This window comes from Ruditapes philippinarum, unplaced genomic scaffold, assembly GCF_026571515.1.
Source record: "Ruditapes philippinarum isolate M1 unplaced genomic scaffold, ASM2657151v2 ctg10414_1_1_1_1, whole genome shotgun sequence".
Taxonomy (NCBI): domain Eukaryota; kingdom Metazoa; phylum Mollusca; class Bivalvia; order Venerida; family Veneridae; genus Ruditapes; species Ruditapes philippinarum.
The window spans coordinates 934-27,185 of record NW_026864403.1 but is presented as its reverse complement, the minus strand read 5'-3'; the positions used below and the strand labels follow the sequence as shown (position 1 = coordinate 27,185).

The 26,252-nt window shown below is 33.9% G+C and overlaps 1 protein-coding gene across 1 annotated transcript; it reads left to right on the top strand.

Annotated features, from left to right (window-relative positions):
* Window positions 1-7,133: 7,133 nt before the first annotated feature.
* Window positions 7,134-25,647, top strand: LOC132725459 (mitochondrial intermediate peptidase-like; the record flags this gene model as incomplete). Its single annotated transcript, XM_060710593.1, is given in 6 exon segments — window positions 7,134-7,207; window positions 14,241-14,303; window positions 16,604-16,760; window positions 22,041-22,089; window positions 23,825-23,903; window positions 25,595-25,647. Coding segments are annotated over 4 exon segments (272 nt in total), but the record flags the coding sequence as incomplete, so codon positions are not given.
* Between the last annotated feature and the right edge of the window lie 605 nt (window positions 25,648-26,252).

Below are 26,252 nucleotides of genomic sequence, written 5' to 3'. Positions count from 1 at the left end.
GTATTATATGTCATGAAGATGCTTGGTTTGATTGTTTGAGAAAATAAACTTCCTTCCAAGTTGATACATCATTAAAATTTCGTGAGGATATCTTACCTGTGTTTTAAAAACAGCCTTATATCCCTTTGGGGCATGTAAGGCCATCCATAAAAAATTGTTTGTTTGTAGTGCTCCGACCGACCCATGAAAATGGCCCCGACTCTAAAAGTTTTTTACACCTTCGAGGATTTTTTTTTTTTTTTTGAGATCATTATGTGCCCATTCTGTTAAAAAAAAACTCGAATTCTGTCTGGAAACTGGTTCCTGCCCAGTACACAAAATTTGACAATTTTCTTAATAATCATATTGTTCACAAAAATAAATAAAAAGTTAAATAATATAAAAAAAAATTGTCTGGCAATCTAGTTGTCTGCATATTTCAAATTGGGTGGGGGGGAACTATCAGGGGAGGAAGAAGTTTGGGGAGAAACTGAAAGGTAGGGAGGCTAGCTTGACTATTCAAAGAAAGGAAGAGCTATTGTATTGTACACACCCCTGTATTAGTCACAATACAGTTATGTTTTTGCATGCAAGTTGGTATCCCCAAAACAACTAAAGGGGACTGATTGAAACTTCACACACTTATTTGAGAGCATAACAGGAGGTTACTTTCCAAGGCCCATAACTCATGGAACATAGACATTGGAAGAATTATAGCCCTTTTGGAACTTACAAAATTATACATTATCCAGGCTCCCGTTTTACTGCCAAGAACTGAGAATAGTCAAGACTGCTGTCTTACTTACAGCTCTTGGAATTTAATATTTTGACTTATAACAGTTTCAGCTCTTCAAAATATTGCAAGATGAAGTTGCCAGTTTCACGGATGTTATTGAAGCGTATGTTGTATTTGCAAGTTGCCAACTGCAGATGTTTAAACAACTCTGTCTCAACATTGACATCTGACTTCAATTTAAAACCAAGCAAGAAATTCAACCTTATAGGATTTAGACAGGCGAATGTTGTAAGTTTAAACTACAATAAAATTCAGTGTCAATTGTTATGAATTGGTGATTCAGTGTATAATTATATTTATCTGTGTTGTAGATATACTATTTTTATTCAAAAGCCTAATATTGTTTTTTTTTGTACAATTAAATTTTTCATGAATTTTTTTTTCTGACTGGTTCAAATCCTAATATATTTATCTTGACATTTCATTATCTCCGAAATTTTTTATTGTCCTGATGAGTGATGACTTCGAGATTATGAGAGTCGACTGTACTTTATTTAAAAGCCTATACAAATTGATATATGTAGTATTTTGTTGTACAGATGAATTCTTCATGATTTTTTTTTCATTAAAAGGGACTTTTCAAGATCCCGCAACTGACAAGTACAGAAGGATTTCAAATTCTAGAAGAGAAATGTATACAGGAAGTAAACAGTCTAGTACAGGAAGTGAGTGACCCCGCCAGAAAGAGGAAAATAGTGATCATCTTTGATGAGCTCTCCGACAGTATATGTAGAGTGGCTGACATGGTAAGCTATGTGGTATTTTACAACACAGTGAACCCTGTGCCTGGTTGAATGGCTAAATAATAAATATTATAAAATAGTAAATGACCTATACCTGTACTGTAAAGTAAGGCCAACTTGCCCTTTCTGGTGGTTTGTGGTGTTGGTAATTTAATATTTTGATCACAGCAGTAAGCCACATTGAATTTACTAGAGCATAGTTCAGCCGCCACATCTTTCTGTGAAGTAAGACTAAATTTTATACTATTGGCAGATCAATTAAACTTTTTATTTGTACTAAATCCTAGTAACAGACTTTTCAGTATTTTTATACTGAATCCTAGATACATGTACTACTATTTCAGTATATTTAGCTCGACTAGCTGGAGAATGGTGAGAGAGTTATTGTACTCACCAAGACATCGGCGTCAAACTTTGTTTAAGTTATTTCTTGCTGGTTGGTATCTCTAAAACTACTGAAGGGAATGAGTTGAAACTTCACTCACTAATGTGTATTTGAGAGCACAATAGGAAGTTACTTCCCAAGGCCCACAACTCTTACATGGATTTTGACAGAATTATTGCCCTTGTATAACTTATCCAGGCTCTTGTTTTACTTTAATTTCGTTTTTATTTTTTATTGGTATCAGCTCACATTTAAGCACTGAGAATAGTGACAGCTCCTGTTAAATTGAATCCTAGATACTAGATGTACTATAAACAGACTGTTTCAGTATTTTTAGGTAGACTATTTGAAGAATAGGGAGAAATATTGTACTCAGGTGTCTCCTTGACACTTTGGTTAAATTTTTGGGTGCTGTCTTACCAACAGCTCTTGTTACACTGAATCTAGGATACTGCTGTAAACAGATTGTTTCAAATACAAAGCTGGAAAACTGGAAACTTGTTTAAACAAAAACAGCAGGATGATGGTTAACTAAAGCCGTTGACTTCAAAATTAAGCCATCAATACATCTGTAAGATTACATGTATATAATTACATTTGAACCGCGTCATGACAAAACCTACATAGTGTGTTTGTGACCAGCATGGATCCAGACCAGGATCCATGTTGTTCTCTTACCAACTCTATCACAAGTAGAGAAACTGATAGCGAACAGCTTGGAATCTGATCAGACTGCGCAGATGCGCAGGCTGAACTGGATTCTTCTGGTTGCAAAAGCACTATGTTGGTTTTGTCGTGACGCAGCCCATTTATCCTTTATTTTAGTTGATATGATTATATGTACTTAGAGATGGAGCTTTAAGTAGAAATTTTATTAAGTAGATATTTTATATGAACAGAGTATTTTAGCTGATATTTAGATTTAAATTTTGAAGCTGATATTTTTTATACAGATGGAGTTTTTAAGAATTTCACATCCTTCAGAGGAATACAGAAATGCTGCTGAAAAGACATTCCTAAAAATGTCTGACCTAGTGGAACAGTAAGTCTTTTCTTTCTCAGGGTGTTATTGAAGTTACTAAGATCAATTGTCTATTTAAAAAATGTTTTTTATTTTAATTCATACAATGATACATAGAGGATATTCTTGTTTTGTTCTATATTATACAGGATTCATTTACATTGAGTGGTATGAAAATAAGTATGCCATTAGTGGTGGTAGCCACAAGTGAAATATGATAATTTTCATAACACAAGATGACAATAAATTCTGTATATATAACCCTGAAAATAAAAGCCACTTTTTTGATAAAATGGCATAAAGTAACCTCCAAATAAAGACCACTTATCTATAACGACAATTATTTGTCTCTCCTTTGGGTGGCCTTTGTTCACAGGTTTGAACATTGTTATATGGCTACAGTGTTAATATAATATATTATTACCCTTCCAGATTGTTTCCGCCTTTTTTGTGTCGCCTCTACGGAGTAGTGGCGAAATATAGGGATCACTTCTCCGTCGTCTGTCTGTCCGTCTGTCTGTCTCTCTGAATGTCCGTCCGTCAGTCACAAAACTTGTCCGGACTACTCCTCATAAACTACTGGTGCAATTTCATCCAAACTTTACAGGAATGATCAGTACCAAGTCTAGTTGTGCATATTGTCAGCATTTTCTGGTTCAATGATTTTTGTCAGAGTTATGGCCATTTAATAATTTTTAATTTTAAAGTTTGTCCGGACTACTTCTCTTATACCACTAATGCAATTTCAATGAAACTTTACAGGATTGATCTGTAGCTCAAGTCCTTAAGCATAATGCACGGGTTTTCCGGTTGAATGATTTTTGGCCGAGTTATGGCCCTTTGATATACATGTAAAGGTTTCTTTTTCTGTGTGTTGCCAGATACACAAAAGCTTGTCCGGACTACTCCTCATAAACTACTGGTGCAATTTCATCCAAACTTTACAGGAATGATCAGTACCAAGTCTAGTTGTGCACTGTCCGTTTGTCTGTCTGTCTGTCTCAAAATTTGTCCAAACATGAAATTGGCCATCATGAGGCGACACATGTGATTACTGATTGCTCTTGTGATTGGATATTGATCACCTGAAAGAAATTGATATAACTGAGCCAGACGGGTAATATACACAATAAATTTCCCCTTTGGGTACCCAACGCGCTGAGGTGATGCACGGTTCGATTTTGCACAGTGTAAATTCCTATTTACAAGCACTTTTGAACTGTCAAATGATAAATATTTACCAAAATAGAGTAATGATGCATATTACCATCAGTATTGAAAACAAGTATGACCTTGTGAAATCTTGATATTAATTACAAAAAAGTGCGTTCAATAGAGTACTTCTTTTCTCTTGTTTTCATTCGTTAGGTATGGGAAAAATACGTCATGTATTTATGTGACATCATGTTGTGACGAAGAGGTACCCTAAAGGGAATCTTATTTCGACTTTTAATTTGAAACAGCAATGATTTTTTTAAAATTGTCTAAACTTGGCAGGGGAAGGGTAATAAAATTATTATTTTGGTTTTGGAGTGATATATGTGGATCCATATATTACCTGCCAAGATAAAATATCACCCACACCTAACGGCTCGGGTGATATAAAATCTTAACAGGTAATATATCCACATAGATCACTCCAAAACCAAAATAACATATAATGTTTCTTTTTAGACTGAAAAAAATGATATAACATCGTTTATATGGTTACAGTGTTAATATTAAGTTTCTTTTTAGATTGAAAAAATGATATAACATCAGTTATATGGTTACAGTGTTGTTTTTATGTTTATTTTTAGACTCAACACAAATATCTCTATGTATAGAACATTAAAGTCTGTGGTAGAACATGGAGATGTTCAGGAATTGACTGAGGTTGACAAGAGAGTATCCAAATTGTTCCTGTTTGATTTTGAACAAAGTGGTATACATTTAGAGGAAGGCCAGGTATTAAGTTACATGAAAAATACATGAAAATTACTGGATCAAGCTATAAATGTGCTGTCTGTATTTATAAAAAAAAAATTGTTTTAATTTGACAAAATAATAATGCGAAAATACCTGCAAGGTATTTAATATATCCTTAAATCTGGAGACATTTGAGAGTTCACCATAAGATTATGGAAACATTTAACTATTTATTGATTTATAAAAATATTTCATTACTTATTGCTTTAAAATATTTAGCATAAATCTTTAAGTTATGTTTAAGTTTATACAGAATTTGTTTTATAGTGTTGGAAGCTATAAGCCTAAAGAATTATTTATGATATATACTTTAGAAATAATTATAATATATACTACTCAACTTTTGTTAAGCACCATATGTATGAATGTGAATATTTTTTGGGATAATTTTATTGACACTGTGAGAAAGATTTAAAGTGTTGATTTACTGTTTTATCAATTTAGCTGAAGGTTGAATTTTACCCTATAAAAGAGTTTTACACTGATTTTGGGCTACAGAAGAAGATCACCTTCCTCTTTGAAGATATCAGAATATGCAGCGTGTTTTTCAATTTTGTTAATTTTTTTTGGTTTGTTCTCAGTTTTAGATTAAGTACTGTATGTGTGACCCTTGTCTATCAATGACAGCTTGGCAGCACCTACTCATAATCCCTGTTAGATTTCTAATCATTCTTATGGTAATGTCTGCCCATTCTTGGACCAACATGACTCCAAGCTCCTGGATGGTTCTTGGTTGCAGCTGACGAGCTGAAATTCTAACATGCAGTTCATTCCACAAGTATTCTATTGGATTTATGTCAGTTGAGCGAGCTGGCCAGTCAGTCCCTGCGCTCAATAGACCCCCTCTCCAGGTAGTTCTGGACCACCCTGGCCCTATAGGGGCAAGCTTTATCGTTCATTAGAATGAACTGATCACCGACTGCTCCAGCATACAACCTTACCTGGTTGTCTAAAATGTCTATGTATGGCTTACCTGTCCATGTGCCTCTAGTTTGCAAAACAAGGTCAGTTCGTCCATTCAAGCTAATGGCTTCCCACGCCATAAATGACCCACCTCCGTTTCGGTCATACTCGGCAATAAATGCAGCCTGAAACCATTCTTCTTGTCTTCTCCCAGACTGTAGCACACCTATCTGTGAAGTCTAGGCAGAACCTTGACTCATCAGTGAACAGAACAAGTCTCCAGTGTTGCATGGTCTATGGTGTATGCCCCATGGTCTATTCCAAATGGGCCTGGCGATGTTGACGCTACAAGGGGATACGTATGCAAGGTCTTCTCCACTGCAAATTACCTTCGTGCAGCCTTGTAAGTACCTCTGTGTGGAAACACAGACCCCAGCAGCATTAGCAAGGTCATTTCAAAGAGAAGTTGCTGTCGAAAACCTATCACGACATGCCTGAATGGCCAAAAATGGATCCTGAGCTGGTGTTGTGACTCTTTGTCGACCTCCAGCATGCCTCCTGGCGGTGTACCATGTAGCCAGTATCTCTCCCAGACTCATACTCAGCAATAAATGCAGCCTGTATCTCGCCCAGGCTCTGGTGATGACAATATGGTGTACACTAAGCGCCGCACAAACCTGGCGAAAGGTTGCCCCCTGCTGCACCATCCCTACAGTCCTACATAACTTTGCTTCTCTCAAATGCCGCCTAATGTTAGCATTTGCCATATTGAAGTGACAGATGTAAGAAATGTAAGTCACTGAATTACAACATGCCAGTAATTTCGCCGTATAACAAAAGACATTGTGATGTACCATCCATCAAAACATGAAAATTTTGGGGTGCATGCTTTCTATGCTACCTAGACATGTTGTTAAGGATAAGTCAAATGGATTTATGTCAAAGGACTATTTCAAAACATTGCTGAATCAGAAGTTTCAAAAATTGGAAAGAATTCTGTTTTATACTTGGGATAATATGAAAATTAAGTTATGGTGCTTAGCAAAAGTTGAGTAGTATATTATGAGCAATAGGTGTGAAATTTCTTGCTCATGGCAATGGCGGCTTGCCCCTGATGGGATCTGGAAACCCCCAGTGAGCAACGATTTGACATCTAGTCTGACATGTTTACCACTCAACCATGCTTAGTATTATGATTTGTGGGATAGAGCAGGCATATTTTTTCAATATTATTTTAATTTATAACTTGTTCTCTTTTAGTATGTATTTCATGAAATACTTCTTTTTTTTCAGCGCAAGAAATTTGTTCAAGTGAATAATTTATTACTGAGGATATGTAATAACTTTATGCATGTAGTCCAACAACCTACCCCAAAGATGGACTTCAACCTAGAGCCTGAGCTCTTAAAAGGGTTTGTACATTTGACTGATATGATTTTTAAAGCATTTTTAGCTCGACTATTCGTAGAATAATCGAGCTAATGCAGTCACCCATTTGTCGGCGTCCCTGTGGTTAAGTTTTTGTATGTAAGCTGGTATCTCCATAACTACTGAAGGGAATGGATTGAAACTTCACACACTTGTTCTCTGTGATTATCTAAGATGATTGGCACAAGTCCCATAACTCTATCTAAGATGATTGGCACAAGTCCCATAACTCTGATTTGCTTTTTTACATAATTATGCCCCTTTTTCGACTTAGAAATTCTTGGTTAAGTTTTTGTATGTAAGCTGGTATCTCCATAACTACTGAAGGGAATGGATTGAAACTTCACACACTTGTTATCTGTGATTATCTTAGATGATTGGCACAAGTCCCATAACTTTGATTTGCTTTTTTACATAATTATGCCCCTTGTTTGACTTAGAAATTCTTGGTTAAGTTTTTGTATGTAAGCTGGTATCTCCATAACTACTGAAGGGAATGGATTGAAACTTCACACACTTGTTCTCTGTGATTATCTTAGATGATTTGCACAAGTCCCATAACTCTGATTTGCTTTTTTACATAATTATGCCCCTTTTTCGACTTAGAAATTCTTGGTTAAGTTTTTGCGTGTAAGCTGATATCTCCATAACTACTGAAGGGAATGGATTGAAACTTCAAAAATTTGTTGTCTGCGATTATCTTAGATGATTGGCACAAGTCCCATAACTCTGATTTGCTTTTTTACATAAAAATGCCCCTTTTTTGACTTAGAAATTCTTGGTTAAGTTTTTGTATAGTAAGTAAGTAAGTAAGTAAGTAAGTAACGACTTTATTTAACGAGGCTTACACATTCGGTTTCCCGATCTTCCATGTGGGCCTCAGCATAACATAATTACAATTAGTTTACATGTACACAACATATACACAACATATATACACAAATATTATTAAAATAGATCAATTAAATTGAAGTAAAGATTGATAAAGCAAAAAATGGTATGATTGTACAACAATACAGAGAAAAAGAGCAATATGTACAGATAGGTAAAACTAACATAGTACCTGTTTAAAACAATATTCAGTTCCTTTTTAAAACAATATTTATACTTAAAAATACACCATGGAAATTCAATGATAATGTAAGTGATATTATTATCTAATACACATTGGCTCGATCATGAGTTATTTTAAAATGTTACTAAATAATATATCTATATATATACATAAATTTAAGTTCAATTGGAGTAGGAAATCATCATTTGGCATCATTGAATCATAAACTTTCCTATTGGAAAATATGGGACAAAAGTAAAAGAAACCATAACAATAGTAATATAGTAATAATAAAAATACATATAAGTAATTTATACAACAGGAATAAATCAACAGCTAGTTTAAGGTGAAAACTGCCATTTGATATAAGCTGATTGAAATTTTCCGAAGAGTGTCGAATTTCTTATATGTACTGTATGTCATTCCATATTTTTGGTCCAGAGTATGCAAATGATTTTCTGAAGAATTCTGTTTTAGGTTTTGGTATAATTAGCTTTGCATTTTGTGCTGATCTGAGATTTAAGTTGTGCTTTTCATTTACTGTCTGGAATTTATTTTTCATATATGTTGGAAAGTCAGGTTCATTAATTGATTTATACATAAGAATTGACTTTTTGTATATGATTCTTTGGTCAAAAGACATCCAGTTTAATTCTTTGAATAATTCACTTGATGGTGTATCAAAATTTTTGTCAAGGAGTATTCTTGCTGCCCTTTTTGAAATTTAATGACATCAGATAGTAATTCGTTATTGCAGTTTCCCAAATACTACAACAGTAGTCCAAGTGAGGCAGTATGTATGCATTAAAGAAAAGTTTCTTGAATGAAGATTAAGATACTGTTTAAGTCTAAGAAGTAAATACAGCTGTGAGTTGCATTTTTTTATAGTTGACTGGACCTGTGTTTTCCATTTAAGATTGTTGTCTACATACATTCCAAGTAGTTTTTCAGTGTTTGTATATTCTATTTCTTGATTATTAAGAAACAAAGTAGGGGGTTGCATATTATCTGTTTTTGTGCTTTTTATTGATAAATGCATAGCTTTAGATTTCTGAGCATTCAGAACCATTGCATTTTTGCATGCACCATGTGTTAACATTATCAAGATCTTTTTTGAAGGTTGCTGTTTACTTCTTGTAAAGTATTGCCAGTAGTTGTAAGAGAAGTGTCATCTGCAAACATGTCAGTAAATGATTGTTTGATATGAAATGGTAGATCATTGATGAATATAATGAATAGAAGGGGCCCAAGGACTGAGCCTTGGGGTACACCTGAGACAACTTCAGCTGGTTCAGATAATACACCAGAAATATTTACTTTTTGATACCTGTCTGACAGATAAGATTTAATCCAATTTATAGCTTGTGAAGAGAGATGATAAAAAGGTAGTTTTTCAAGTAGTAGGTTATGGTTTACTAAGTCAAATGCCTTTGATAGGTCCAGAAAAAGTGTACCAACAAGTTTGCCATTGTTTAGTGTATTGATCCAGTTATCAACTATATTTGTAAGTGCTGTTTCACAGGAGTGGCTTGTTCTGAAACCGGACTGTGTAGTGAAAAGTAAATTATTATTTTCTAGAAAGCATTTCAAATGGTCTGATACATGCTTTTCAAATATTTTAGAAATAAGTGGAAGTATTGATATTGGTCTATAGTTATTTTTGTCTGATTTTGACCCTTTTTTGTAGACGGGTATTACCTTTGATTGTTTAAGCTGTGTTGGGAATTTTCCATGTTCTATACTTAGATTTATTACAGAACAGAGAGGTTTACAAATGACGTCTGAAGCTGTTTTTAGGAATTTTGCACTTATGCCATCTAAACCAGTTGCTTTTGTAATATCAAGACTGTCCAACTTTTGTTTGACATAACTTATTTCAACAAAGGGTATTTTGAATTTATAAGAATGATTTGGAGTGTCAGATTTCAGAGAATCATTTAAAGCGGTTTTCATAGAATCTGATAATTCATTAATGTTTTCAGCCTTTTTAAATATATTTGCAAAAAAGTTGTTAAAAGTTTCTGCTGTTGATTTTGGGTCAGTTATTGGTGAACCATTCTCATCATTTATGTAGTTTGTTTGATGATTTTCTGTTTTGCCAGATTGAATTTTTTAAGTTTTTCCATAATTTTCTAGGGTTTTTCTTGTTTGAGTTTATCTCTTGTTCAAAGAAATCTGTTTTTGCTTTATGTGTTAATGTTTTTACTTGTGATTTCCAGTATTTGAAGTCATGAATATTATTTTTCTTTTTGCATAGTTCCTTTTTTGTATTGCATCAGCTATATCATCATTAAACCAATCAGCTTGGTTTCTATGTTTTACTCGTTTCTGCTTGTATGGAGCATGCTTATCTAAAGTTTGTAAAAAATAATTTGTTAAATGTATCTAAAGCATCATCTGGATCACTAAACATGTCAATGAGAGACCATGGCTGCTCTGACAATTCATGTACGAAATTTTCTGCATTAAAGTTCTTTAAGTACCTATATTTTTATAGTGGCATGCATTGGACCTTGATAACAGTTTTAATTGTTCGTCGTGTGAAAAATATAGGATAATGGTCGCTTATAGAGAGTATAGGGACTGCAGTGTGGGATACATTATGTGGCTGGTTACTGTAAATGTGGTCAATAGTGGTTGAAGTCAATGGTGTGACTCTTGTAGGATGTGTTATAAGTTGAGAAAGGTTAAATGTGTTAATAATATTATTCCACCTTGTATTATTTGAGCAATTTGTAACAAAATTATAGTTGAAATCTCCAAAAAGAATTAATTCTTTGTTTTCAATAAATATTTTATCAAGGATTTCTTCAATTTTATCATTCCATGATGCCAGTGATGAAGGTGGCCTATAGATGTAACCCACCCAGAAATGGTTTCTGTTTGTCAAGTTTTATTTCAAGCCATATTGACTCAATATCCTCTGATTCTAAGTCAGATCTTAATTCACATGGTATTGTAGACTTAACATATAACACAACTCCACCACCATTTGATATCCTATCGCGTCTAAACAGTTGATAATTTTTTAAACATATCTCTGAATCAGAAAAAACATCACTAAGAAAAGTTTCTTGTAGTCCCAGAATGTCTATATCTTGATATTTGTCTACCAGGTGTTTTACTTCATCTATTTTTGGATAAAGATAATGGATATTTAAGTGCATAAAGTTAATACCTTTTTTTTGTATGTAAGCTGGTATCTCCATAACTACTGAAGGGAATGGATTGAAACTTCACACACTTGTTCTCTGTGATTATCTAAGATGATTGGCACAAGTCCCATAACTCCTATTTATTTTTTTACATAATTATGCCCCTTGTTCGACTTAGAAATTCTTGGTTAAGTTTTTGCGTGTAAGCTGATATCTCCATAACTACTGAAGGGAATGGATTGAAACTTCACACACTTGGTCTCTGTGATTATCTAAGATGATTGGCACAAGTCCCATAACTCTGATTTGCTTTTTTGCATAATTATTCCCCTTTTTTGATTCATAAATTCTTGGTTAAGTTTTTGTGTGTAAGCTGGTATCTCCATAACTACTGAAGGGAATGGATTGAAACTTCACACACTTGTTCTCTGTGATTGTATTGAAACTTGAAGGGTTTGTACCTTTTCGTACAATTTTATGTATTCATATAGGTAAGCATTATTATACTCAATGAAACACCCTTGAGACAAATTTTCGAATAGTCGAGCGTTACTGTCCTCCGACAGTTCTCGTTTGAATATCTATCTCTAGGGTAACTGTTAAGTGGAAACTCGGCATAGCCTTGTTTCCGCTCTAAACAGTTATCCTTGGGCTAGATGTTCCAGTCTGTATTGACAGCCAATGTAAGATCCTTATAATTTTGGTCGGGTTAGTAAATTAATCTAAAGTTATCATGCTTGTCAAGAATTATTAACACATCAAGGGAGTGCAATGTGAGGAAGAATTCATGTATACAATTTAGGTGTTGCCTCCCTTGGTATAAAATTTATGGTCTGAACACTTTGGGATATCACTGTTTACAGACTGGTTGATAAAGTTACTTTGAGCTACTTTCCCCACTACTGAGGGTTTGAATCCTTCCAGAGAGATTTAGTTCTTTCATGTGAAAAAGTTTACAGGTGATAAATTCTAGTTTTACATTTCCTCAAAGTCTCTCAAACCATTTCATAGCTGTGTTAAATTTGCATCTGGGGAATCAATATTTATACATTATTATGCTCCTGCAAACAAAGGGAATTAGGGACAGCTTGTCAGTTCGTTGGTTGGCCAGTCCTGTCCTTTCATGTGAAATCTTATGAATGCTACTTCTGCCTATCTTAATAGATCTTGATGTTTAATTTATTTTAAACTTAATTAATATAACCGTACACTTTATCGCTCATCTGAGCACAAAGTACTTATAGATACCTTCAAGTGTAATCCACAATTATCAAGTGTAATACGATTCTCAAAGCTTAGATATTTGACATATAGCATTGCCTGATGGATATCATCATTAGTTTGATAAACCATGGCTCTTGGGTCAAAAATTGCTCTGACTTGAGTAACATTTGTTACATTTACTTGTATGGGAAACTAGATTTAAAACTCTTCAGCTTAGAAAATATTTAAGCTATACATGTACTTTCATGAGTGAAAATGAGTCAAGAATGAAGATATGATAAAATCATTGTTTTTAGCCCATCTGTCACTTTGTGACAGGGTGAGCTTTTGTGATCGCTTTTCGTCCGTCGTCCGTAAACTTTTATTTTAAATGACATCTTATAAACCACTAAGCCAATTTCATCCAAACTTCACAGGAATGTACCTTTGGTGGTCACCCTTGAAAATTGTTCAAAGAATTTAATTCCACGCAGATCTCTGGTTGCCATGGCAACCAAAAGAAAAAACTTAATATACCTTCTACTAAAAAACCCAAAGAGCTAGAGCTTAGATATTTGGCATGAAACATCTTCTAGTGAGTGGCTACCAAGTTTGTTCAAATAAAAGCCCTGGGGTCAAAATTGGCCCCGCCCCGGGGGACATTGATTTTAACTATATGTGTATAGTAAAAACTTAAAAAATCTTCTTTTAAAGAACCCAAAGAGCTAGAGCTAAGATATTTAGCATGAAACATGTTCTAGTGGATGTCTACCAAGTTTGTTCAAATAAGAGCCTTGGAGTCAAAATTGGCCCCGCCCCAGGGGGTCATTGATTTTCCCTATATGAATATAGTAAAAACTTAAAAATCTTCTTTTTAAGAACCCAAACAGCTAGAGCTAAGATATTTAGCATGAAACATGTTCTAGTGGATGTCTACCAAGTTTGTTAGATAAGAGCCCTGGGGTCAAAATTGGCCCCGCCCCTGAGGACATTGATTTTCCTTATATGTGTAAAGCAAAAACTTAAAAATCCTTAGAAAAAACCTGAATAGCTAGAGTTTAGTTATTAAGCATGAAACATCTTCTAGTAAGTGTCTACAAAGATTGTTCAAATAAAAGCCCTGGGGTCAAAACTGGCCCTGCCCCAGGGATGTCATTGTTTTTTAATATATGTGTAAAGAAAAAACTTAAAAAAAATCTTCTTTTAAAAACCCAACGAGTTAGACCTTAGATGTTTAGCATAAAACATCTTCTAATGGGTTCTACCAAGTTTGTTCAAATTAAAAAGCCCTGGGGTTTAAACTGGCCCTGCTCGGGGGTGGGGGGGAAGGTGGGCGGGGGGGGGCGCGGGGGGGCATTTACAGGTGAGCGACTTCAGGGCCATCATGACCCTCTTGTTTTTTAATCTGACTCGAAAATAATTATTTTACAAAAATCACATGTCAATAAAAGATAGATCAGATACCATATAAATTACAATGTATTTAATATTTCTTCAATAAGTGGTATACTCATTTTGCAGGCAAATAGATACCATAGTTACATTCATGACAATATATGCTTGTCTTGTAGTTGAATATGATTTATGTACAATCTTTTATTACAGGCTTCATGTGGAAGGTATACTACATTTGTGAACAGTTTGCAATCAGAGCATTTCGGTGAGCCAGTAAGTCTTCCCATTGCTTTTTCTGCTTTTTATAAATATATAATGTTATCTGATTGTATGAAAATATGTTCAGTTGCTTGTATGAATATATTGAATTGCCAGCTTGTATGAATATATTTGAATTGCCAGCTTGTTATGAATGTATCATTTTCACAGTCACCTTGTATGAGTATATCATTGTTTGCCTGCAGGAATATGTCGACAGTCTGTATTTTTCACTTACAAAATACCAATGTTGTTTCATGCATTGGTTCATAGGCCAAACATTTGAATAGTTTGTGTGTATGAATTTCATGCTCGTGTACAAAACAGAATGTTGGTACATTATTGAATAAACATGAGAAAAGATGTGAAAATAATATGATTACCTATAATTTCATTGACTGTATCAGAATCATTATGCAATAAAGTTGGATGGGCTGGTTAATGCAGATTTAATTTTCTAATTACTGGTGAATAAAGGAATTACCTTTTGTTTAATAAATTGATTGATTGCAAAATAAATGAATGGCAGGTCTAAGTGGCCGCCTAAAGTATGTGGACACCACTTGGACTTATGAAAAACATAATCATCACAGGTCATAAATTACTAACACCATTATGCATCAGGTTATATCCTTTTGTTCACAGGGATTAATTTAGTTTAATACCCTTAAATAACCATTAGATAATTGTATTATTTTGCAGTGAGAAAGACCATCTTTAAATTTATCATTTAATGGTCTGGTATTGCAAGTCAAATAGTTTATTGGCATAAACATTTTACATGTTCATGGCCAAGTTTTATGATTGACTGTTTATAAATTAACATAAACATTGTATATTCAAGTACATTCATTAATTTTGTAAATAAATACAACTCTGCCTTGCTTAATTTTGGAGTTATTACCCATTTGTTCATTTTAACACTTTGTCCGGGACACAACTATGAAACTAGAAGAGATATTAACATATAACTTTTAAAAAATAGGTAGATAGATAGATCTCATAGGGTAAGAAGTGCATTGCAAAAGAACCATAACTCTATCTTGCGTTAATTTTTGGAGAGTTATTATGCCCTTTGTCTATTTTTACACTTTAAACATTTGTCCAGGGACATAATTCTGAAAGTATAATAGATATGAACAAGACACTTTGTAGGTAGATAGATATCATTGGGTAGATGAGCAGTGCAAAGAACAGTAACTCTGTCTTTTCCTAAGTTCAGAAATTATTGCACTTTGAACTTCTCCAGACATAACTTAGAAACTACAACGAGCTATACTTTTTCTGTGTTCGAAAAAAACTTTATTCTTGCGTGAGTATCTCCTGGTTCAACGGGTTCTTGTTTTTCATTTTAATTATTTAATCTATATATAAATATCTAATTAAAAACAGAAAAACCATGCCTATTCTTGGCTAGAGACCTTTGATGTTTGCAAATTCATTATTTATTGAAAAAAGTGTTTCTTTGAAATAAAAAAAACTCTGTTTACGTCAATATATGTTACATAACTTGTGACGTTTTCATCTTTAACGCATTGATCTGTAAATAACTTTTTTTTGTGTTGATGTGCAAACATGTTATTGAAATAACTTTGAAAATAACAACAACAAAAAACTTAAAATATAGGTACATTGTCTAAAGGTACATTCATTATGTTTAGGGAAATTTTTGTAAGGGAACATGAACGTTGAGTGCAATAATTTTTGGTGGCAGGTTGAAAAGAAATTTGTATGCAAATAGAAAAAGACATTTGAATACAAAGAGACTTACACATTTGAATGCAAATAGACATAATATTTGATTATAAAGAGACATAACAATTTAAATACAAACAGCAATTTAAATACAAACAGACATAACATATTGTCATTTGCATACAAACTGACAAAATATTTATATACAAATAGACAAAATATTTGAATACAAATAAACTACATTTTGAATACAAATAGATATAAATATTTGTTTATAAATAAACATCATTTTATACAAATATGCATTTTCATTTGAATACAAATAGACATTAACATTTGAATACAAATAGACATAGATATTTGTATACACATAAACATTAACATTTTAATGCAGTTAGACATAAACATTTTTTATACAAATAGACTTAACATTTGCATACAAATAGACAAAGATATTTGTAAACCCATAAACATGAACATTTAAATGCCAATAGAAATAAACATTTTTATAAAAATAGACATAAACAGTCATATGCAAAGACATAAATAAATAGACATAAACAGTTATATGCAAAGACATAAATATTTTTATACAAATAGACATAATTGTTTAATTTCAGATTAGAGAATTGTCATATAGGATTTACTTGTACCCAAATGAAAGAACAGAGTTGTTGCTAAGTAACATGTTAGAAGGTCGACAGATCATTGCCAGTATGACCGGGTTTAAAACATTTGCAGAGAGAGCTCTTAAAGGAACACTTGCTGAGACTCCCGGTACTTTGATAATTTGTATAGAAAAATCAAAACTCAATGATTTGGAGCTATTAACTTTCTCGTCTTTGAATCAGAAACAGACGGTTGTTAAAGATATGCCTATGCTCAAATTTGATTACTTATTAACTGTGAATTATTCCTATAACTTAGCTACATGCCTCCAGATGAATAAAAAAAAATTCAAAAAAATCAACTTTGAAAAAATGCATAGTTTAAGAAAAGATAGTTTTCCCAAAATTTTGAAATTTATTTTTATGTTTTATGCAATGTATGGGGTGATTTTTTATTTTATTTTATACCATATTTTCCCCTGCCCCGTAACAAAAAGGGTTTGGAAAACCCGTGACTACACACACTATCAAAAATTTAAAATTTTTAAAAATGTTTATATTGTATTTTCTTTCTGTGTTCAGCGTCTGTGGTTTTAATTTATGCTATTTTGCATTGGGTTATTTACTTTTTGTTCATTTGAAAAGGTTTTTTATGCCCGGGGCCAATATAAAATTTAAACCCTTTCGGTCCTTTCTGCCCCGAGGCCCCAAAGGGAAATATTTTGGTTACAAAAATTCCCCAAAACCAAATCCCAAATCCTACTCACTCTGCATTATTGTTGGGTATTTTCTTTGATTTTTGGATACTTTTTTTTACACAGTAAATAGAATACAAGAATACAAAGTAAGAACGGATGTCCGGGTCTGTGTGAGCAAAACATTTTGATTTTTTGGGGGCTATATAAACATATAGTTAGCCTTTATAGCCCCTAAAGCCAAATGTTGAACGTCCATAACGAGGTTTAACTAGAACGGGCAAAGTTGGCTATTTTTCTTAAGTTTCAAACCCTGTTTCCCAATGGCTTCAAGTTTACAAACCACTTACTAATTAAATTACAAAATTTACATGAATCTGGGCAAGGGTAACATAACTCTGGCTTTCATATTTACCAAGTTATTGCCCTTTCGCCACTTAGAAAATCAAATAATGGTTAAAACCTAAAACGGGGCAAGTTGGGAAAAATTTAAAATATCTTAAAAGTTCTATTCTATACTAATGGCTTTAAAATTTCCACACTTACTTATTAATACAAAGTACATGATATTGCCAAGTTATATAACTAAGACATCCATATTTCCCAATTATTTCCCTTTTTTATACCCCAGCACAACAAAGTTGTAAGGGGGGTATACTGGAATCAGCTTGTTCGTCCGGATGTCTGGGCGTCTGTCGGTTTTTCCTTGTAAATAACTTGAGATTCCTTTGACCCACAGTCTTCATATTTGACATGGGGGTTAGTCCTGATGAGCAAATGACCCCTATTGATTTTGATGTCACTGGGTCAAAGGTCAAGGTCACAGGGGCCTTGATTGAAAATAGATTGTCCGCCCAATAACATGAGATTCCTTTGACCCACAGTCTTGGTATTTGGCATGGAGGTTAGTCATGATTAGTAGATAACCCTTATTGATTTTGAGGTCACCAGGTCAAAAGTCAAGGTCACAGGGGCCTTGATTGGAAAAAACTTGTCCGCCCAATAACTTGAGATTCCTTTGACCCTAGGTCTTCATATTTGCCATGGAGGAGGTTAGTCATGATTAGCAGATGACCCCTGGTGATTTTGAGGTCACCAGGTCAAAGATCAAGGTCACAGGGGCTTTGATTGAAAAAAGCTTGTCCACCCAATAATTTGAGATTCCTTTGACCATGGAGAATACATAACTAAGCAATGCACTGGCTTAGTAACCTCAGATTTGGCAGGGAGGTTGTCCTTGAGCTCTTAATTGTTGATTCTGACAAAGTGGTATGTGGGGGTTATTAGCACCATGACAGTGGCAGTTATAGTTCACTTTGAAAATAGGGCCTTGTCTGGTTAACTTATTTTGGCAAGTTGGATTATCTTAAATTTCTCCTGATTGCTTAATTTCTTCATTGATATCTTTCATATTTAGTATGTGGATACCTTTGATGGTCCTCTAATTTTTTGTGGAGTAAGCCGTCTCTAGGGTCAAGGTCAATGTTTTGAAAAATAAATAAAAACATTTTTGCTCATACAGCCTTTATTTTTTAGTTGATGTCTTAGTTTAATACAAATATGCCAAGGGAGGTCCTCCTTCTTTGGGTGTAGTAAGGGGTCATTTGGGTCAAGGTCAATGTTTCCAACGTCAATGTCAAAGTCACCAATGTTAAAAATAGATTTTTACATTTTTACAGGTATCAGGTATATTGACCTTATTCTATAGACAGATGTTATTTATAATTGATAGAAACATAAACTTTGACAGAGTCAGTGGTCAGTTGGGTCAAGCTCACCAGTGCTAAAAATAGATTTTTACACATTTGCTCATACAGCCTCTATTAAGTGACAGATATGTTTTATATTTGGTAGGAAGATAACTTGCATGGTATCCATCCTTTTGGTAAGGGTAGGGATCAGTGGGTCAAGGTCACTTGTGCTAAAAATAGATTTTTACACTTTTACCCATACAGCTTTTAATTATTGACAGATGTATTTCATATTTGGTAGGAAGATAACTTGCATGAAGTTGAATATTTTTCAACTTCACAAGTCAGAGCATCACAAGTCAGAGCAATGACTTGGCAACTTATATTTTTCACAATTACAAAGTCAAAACTTGTGTTTACAATTTTTTGGTAATTTTTCTGTCCATAACTGAGTGAATGGGTTAACATTTTTTGAAATATTGCTACTGACAAGAATCTGAGCCGGGGGCATTTGTGTTTAACAAACACGTTCTTTTTTTCTTTTTTTTATACATTTTCAAAAATTTTATGAAAATAAGCATGAATCTGGAGACATGCTGCTTTAATGATAGTACCAGCATACAAAAAATCTAACTCTTAACATCCTAAATGTTTTAAATGGACTTGTTCATTTGTCCAACTCGACAAAACCATCCATTTAATTTTTGAGAAAATTTAAAATATGTACTGACTGAAGGTGAACAGTGAAGATCATGATCAGATTATGAGATAGCATTTATGTACTAGTAGATCTTCGTCCCCACTTTGTGTGATAAGTCATTTTTCAGATCGCTTAACAAATCTGCCTAGTACATATACTACATGTATAGTTTTCGATATTACAATGTATATCAATATGAGATCATACCTGTCTCACGTATAAAAATAATTTATAAAGTTGAAAGTTTTGTGATAAAAATTGTTTTCTTTAAAATCACACCAATATATCAAGAAAACCTAAAGGCATTTTAATGATAATGATGGTTGAATTAGGTTAGTTAGGTTTTTTATGCCCCCGCCATGTAATGGCCGGGGCATATAGTGTTACCCTGTTCCGTCATTCCGTCCTTCCGTCCTTCCATCCTTCCGTCATTCCATCATTCTGTCATTCCGTCATCATCAGTTTCCGTTCATTATCTTAAGAACGGTTGGGCACATTCAACTCAAATTTGACATATGGATATGTCATGAGAAAATACAGGTCAAGTTCGAATTTGGTCATGGTTCGATGATTTTTGGCAGAGTTATGCCCCTTTTACTTTGAAAATAATCTGAAATTTCAGTTTCCGTTCATTATCTCAAGAACGGTTGGACACATTCAACTCAAACTTGACATATGGATATGTTATGAGAAAATACAGGTCAAGTTCGAATTTGTTATGGTTCGATGATTTTTGGCAGAGTTATGCCCCTTTTACTTTGAAAATAATATGAAATTTTCAGTTTTCCGTTCATTATCTCCCCAACGGTTACAACACAATCAACTCAAACTTGACATATTGATGCGTCAAAGGAATGCGCAGGTCAAGTTCAAATTTGGTCGTGGTTCGATGATTTTTGGCAGAGTTATGCCCCTTTTACTTTGAAAATAATATGAAATTTTCAGTTTCCGTTCATTATCTCCCTCAAGGTACAACACATTCAACTCAAACGTGACATATGGATGCGTCAATGGAATGCGCAGGTCAAGTTCAAATTTGGTCATGGTTCAATGATTTTTGGCAGAGTTATGCCCCTTTCACTTTGAAAGTAATATGAAATTTTCAGTTTCCGTTTATTATCTCCCCAATGGTACAACACATTCAACTCAAATTTGACATATGGATATGTTTCTGGAATGCCCAGGCCAAGTTCGAGTTTGGTCATGGTTTGATGATTTTTTGGCAGAGTAATGCCCCTTTCACTTTGAAAATAATATGAAATTTACAGTTTCTGTTCATTATCTAACCAACAGTGTTACATATTCAACTCAAATTTGACATATGGACATGTCAAAGGAATGGGCAGGTCAAGTTGGAATTTGGTCATGGTTTGATGATTTTTTGGCAGAGTAATGTCTCTTTCACTTTGAAAATAATATAGATACATCTTAAGAATAAGCAGTTTAAGTTTGAATTTGGTCATGGTTCAATGATTTTAGACAAACTTATCTTTCCTGAATGTTGGAAAAATTTTGAACTTTCAGTTTCAGCACTCATTCTTTTAGCCATTATTTTGGCTACAAATATGCAATATGCTTTTTCTAAAGGTTAAGACTGAATAATTTCAGTGCCTTGAACGTTGTATGGAAATGGTTTGTGTTAACATTGAAAAGTTTTAAGGGCTTTGAACTTAAAATGAAAAAAAAAAATTAATGCACCATCTGAAATTTTGGCTGCATGCGGGGGCATCCGTGGCATGATGACACATTTCTAGTATTACATAATTTTAGCTTCAATGACAGAAATAACCGACTGATCAGCAGGGACTTCACAGTGGCTCGAAAGTAGACTTGTATTCTAAAAATTGCTTAATTCACTTGACTCTTTTTAATAATCAACTTATTCCATCACCATTAAACCCAAAACAAACATGGCATTCAAAAAATGGATATTTTCTCTCAAACAAAGGTTTGTTGCTTTGTGTCCTACTTTGGTAAGGAAACTTGTTACCAAACTTGAGAGTGGGTCAAATAAGACTTTCAATGACTTCCAAGCTTCTACATGTGGAAGAAGACAACTATGTCTGTGCCTTGCATTATTTCTTGCATGGTCTGTACCTTGGCAGAACATCAGACCGCAATCCAGCTAACTTACTTTATATAACGAAATAGTTTAATATCTGTGATGGGATTTAAATTTAGTTAGCATAGGTGGGTGATTTTTGAGTTTCAGGGTCCGAATGATCCATTAGAGGAGATGATTACACTCTAAACAAATAAATGCATACCTTTACAAATCAGTGTGAAGAAACAAATATTTTGGTACTCTTTTTTAATTAAAAAAAAATTGTGAAAAAATGTGTTTTTTTTTATTTTAATTTCAGAAAATGTTTGGAATTTTTTGGAGAACATAGCAGAAAAAATCAGAGATGGGTAAGCTTGTGTTCCTGAATAAATACAAAATTTTTAGCTTGGCTCTCAAGATGAAAAAAGTAGCTATTGTTATTGGCATTGCTGTTTCTGTTGCCTTTGCCATCTGAAAACACATTGGTCACAATTTCTTGCTAGACTTTTCTTCAAAGAAAAAAAAAGAGGTATTGTTACAGTCATGGCAGTGTTGCTGTTGCCTTCTTCAAACTTTAACATTGATCACAACTTTTTAAGTTTTTGGTGTTTTGTCTTTATACTACCCACCAACAACCCTTGGCACAAGACCTTTAAGTTGACTAGACTGAACTTGAACATCACTCATAAATGGCATTGACCTCCGAGGTCACATGTTTGAATTTTGCTTGATTTTTGTTATAATTGGCCATAATAACTTTGTTTTTTATGAATTGATTATTTTCATACTTGGGGGGCGTCCGTGGCCGAGATGTTAAGGTTGTTGACTTCAAACCACTTGCCCCTCACCGCTGTGGGTTCGAATCCCGACAGGGACTTTGGATTCTTTCATGTGTGGAAGCTATCCAGCTAGCTTATGGAACGTCTGTGGTTCTACTCAGGTGCCCGTTCGTGCCTGAAATAATGCATGGAAGGGCACCTGAGGTCTTCCTCCACCATTAAAGCTGGAACGTCACGATATGACCTATACTGTGTCGATATGATGTTAAATCCCAAAACAAACAAAAATTTTCATACTTTCAAACTTGAACACAACTACCTGAAGGACAATGTTTTTAAGAAGATCAAATTCAATTTTTTGTGTGCAGTAATTGGCTAGTTTCAAGTTTCAAGTAATTGTCTTCATACTTGGGTACAACAATCCTTGGGATAAGACATTAAAGAAGATTTAACTAACTTGACCTTGACCTTTAATTGACCTGCACCCTGAAGGTCAAATTGTTGAAATTTGCTTAAATTGTCATGATTTTGTTATTTATTTATGGATTTCATTCATTCTTGGCCAAAAAAATCACTTTAATTAAATGACATGATGGTGATACTTCAGTTGCGATGTTGGCCTTTGAATGACTTTACCTGTCAAAGTCAAATTTTAATTTTAAAATATACTTTGTTTAGAAAAAATATGTTTTCTATGAGTATGTATTGCATTCTGTACTACAATATTCTTCCTTCAATGTGTTTGACGGTAGAAAAAAAAAGTTTTGCATTCGCTTGGCTGTGGCTGTGGCTCTTGGCTGTACGACTTAGGTCACTGTTCACTTAAAAAAGAATATTTGGCAAAATAATAGAGTCATGAATTTTATTCATATTTTTATCATTGATATAGGTATGCCCTATGATGAAGCAAAAAATAACATTTTTAGACTTGTATTGTATTAAATCAAAAAAATATCATTGCTTGAGCCATGGAACGTTCTAAGAATAGTTGTTAGCATGTAAACATATGCATCTGTGTAAATTTACTCACATTTTTTGAAGATCATTAAAGTTGACACCTAATCTTGCAAAGAGTAAGTAATAGCACTTTTAGACTTGTGTCATATGTAAATTTTAAAGTATGATATTTGTTTAGATGCACCAGTAATTTTTCAGGACTTTGTGATAAAACAGTGGAAATTTTGGGCTCCTGTGTACTGTGAAAACATTTCTAGTTTATATATGATTTTGATTTTATTTGGCAACACAATATTTTATGAATGTTGTCTTTAGATATTCTGATACAAATAACTTAAATATGCTCATATTTTGTTGCTATTTTTAGAGCTCGGAAGGAGTATGAAATTATGCGCAGCATTAAAATGGAAAAGAAAGAGACTGATAGCATAAGTGTTAGACATGACGTAGGTATTTTCATGAATGCATTATCCATGTTGATTGGTTCAATTTGATATTATAAATGTACACATAGTAATTTCAACTGCTCAATAAGGACCTGGTATCCTTAAAAAAATGGCATCTTTTCTTTAATTTAGAACGGACCAAATTAACTAGACCAGAAATAGAGAATGCAGCTTATTAAACATAGTTTATGCATTCTCTTATTCAACTTAGACATTTTAACTATGACTTTCCTAATTAAAAGAAAATTCTGCACTAAGAAAATTTATTTTACAAAAGATGATTATTTATAGTTTATCTTTAATTCAAGCAACTGTGTATATAAATGATTAAAACATAATAATTCTCCAATGAAAATTGAAGATGCTGTACATAGGGGGTGCATCAATAAATTCGTAAACTTATTCAATAGAGCGGAAATGATTTAATTCAAGTACTTGAAATGATTAGTCTTTCTCAAAGTTACGTCCCATGCATGATTTGCACTTGTACTGTCTCTCGACCCATGACTCGAACATGTGTTGTAGCATGTCACATGACATCTCCCGCTGCTGTCTGTCCACGGCACACCTCAGTTCCTCTCTTGACTCAAATTTTGTACCACGAAGACTGTTTTCAAAGTTGGAAACAGCCAGAAGTCACAAATTGCTAGGTCTGGGCTGTTGGAAGGGTTTGACAAGGAGTTTTTCAAGCGTATCCATGACAAAGTGGATGGAATGGCTCGGCGCCATCATGTTATATGCGGACCTAAGTAGTTGTGGGCCCTTTCTCCTTATTGCCACCATGAGTTCCGTTCTTAGTAATGTTGCATAATAATTCCCAGCGACTGTCGTTTTCAGAGGAGCAAAGTGGTTTTACACTACACCATATGTATCACAGAATATAATGCCCATAACTGTTCCGGCTGACTTGGAAATTATCGCTTTTGTAGGGGAAGGCGAGGAAGGATGCTTCCAGACATTTGCTTTCCGGTTCAAAAAGTGAATCCACATTTCATCACATGTTATCACTTGATTTAGAAAGTAATAGCCTTCTTCATGATACCTCCTGTCATCCTTACCCCCATCTGCATTGACGTCAAGGAAACAAGGCACCCATCTTGCTGAAATGCGGCACATTCCTTATCTGTCAGTCATAATGCCCTGAGCTGTACCATATGAAATAGCAAACTCATCTGCTACATGCTCCACACTTACTCATTTCTCTCGGAGTATGTACTCCTGAATGGCAGCCACTGTTTCTTCATCTGTTACAGTCACTGGTCTACCTGCGCGACTTTCCCTTTCAGTTGCCTCTCTGCCGTCTTTAAACCGCTTTATCCACTTTGAAATAGCACCTTTTGACAGAGCAGCTTCTCTGTAACTTTTTGCAAATCTTCACAAATGTCGGAAAAAGACTTTCCGAATTTTGTGTAACGATGTGCTGATTGTTGATGCTGTGTGACGCCATTTTCAAACTGCCGGCCGAAATGTGACATCAGTTATGGTTTATGACATCATAAGTGATGACGTCTAAAAAGTTGTGTTTGTAGTATGATTCAATTTGAAATTTTCTGTTTTCACAGCATTTAAAGTTTCATTTTAAATGGACCAGTAGTTTTGACACTATTGAATTAGTTTACGAATTTATTGATGCACCCTAATAGCTATCAGGCTTGAATAATAATGTTTGTTTTTGTAAATTACTTTTTCAGGAAATAATGCCATGGGACCCACCATATTTTGCAAATTATTGTCGCAAAAAACTGTAAGTATCATTTTTTTGTGCCGCCAACTACAGAAAAGCAGTAACATATAGGGATCACTTCTCCATTGTCAGTCTGTCTGCATAACCTAATTAGAATAGGGGTCATCGAACAGTTACAGTTACTGTAAATAGTAGGGCTGGGAACGAATAAGGAATTTGATGTTCGAATATTCGTTTTCCATATTCGAATATATTCGAATATTCGTTTTTACAACGTTTGTTCCAATATTTCTCTTTGACATATACGTATCCGAAATTGATTGCGTCGAATACTGTACAATTTTAATATGTTTGAAATAATCGACGATTAAAAATACCTATATAGCTACGTTAAAGTTTTTTATTGTATATATTGTAAATCGACATAAATGTTTACTTTTGAAATAAATTCATAATTTGATTGCCTTTTGTTCAGTTAATCCGACTGCTGATCATTTGTCTTCATGGTCTTATTAACGATAGGTTAATCACGTGACTTGATTGACAGTAATATGAATCACTGTTGCTTCATAGCCCCCAAAACACATAATTTACATTGAAACCTAACTTGAATTAAATATATTATTTATTTATAATTTCAGATAAGGTTTAAAATATTCTTCAGA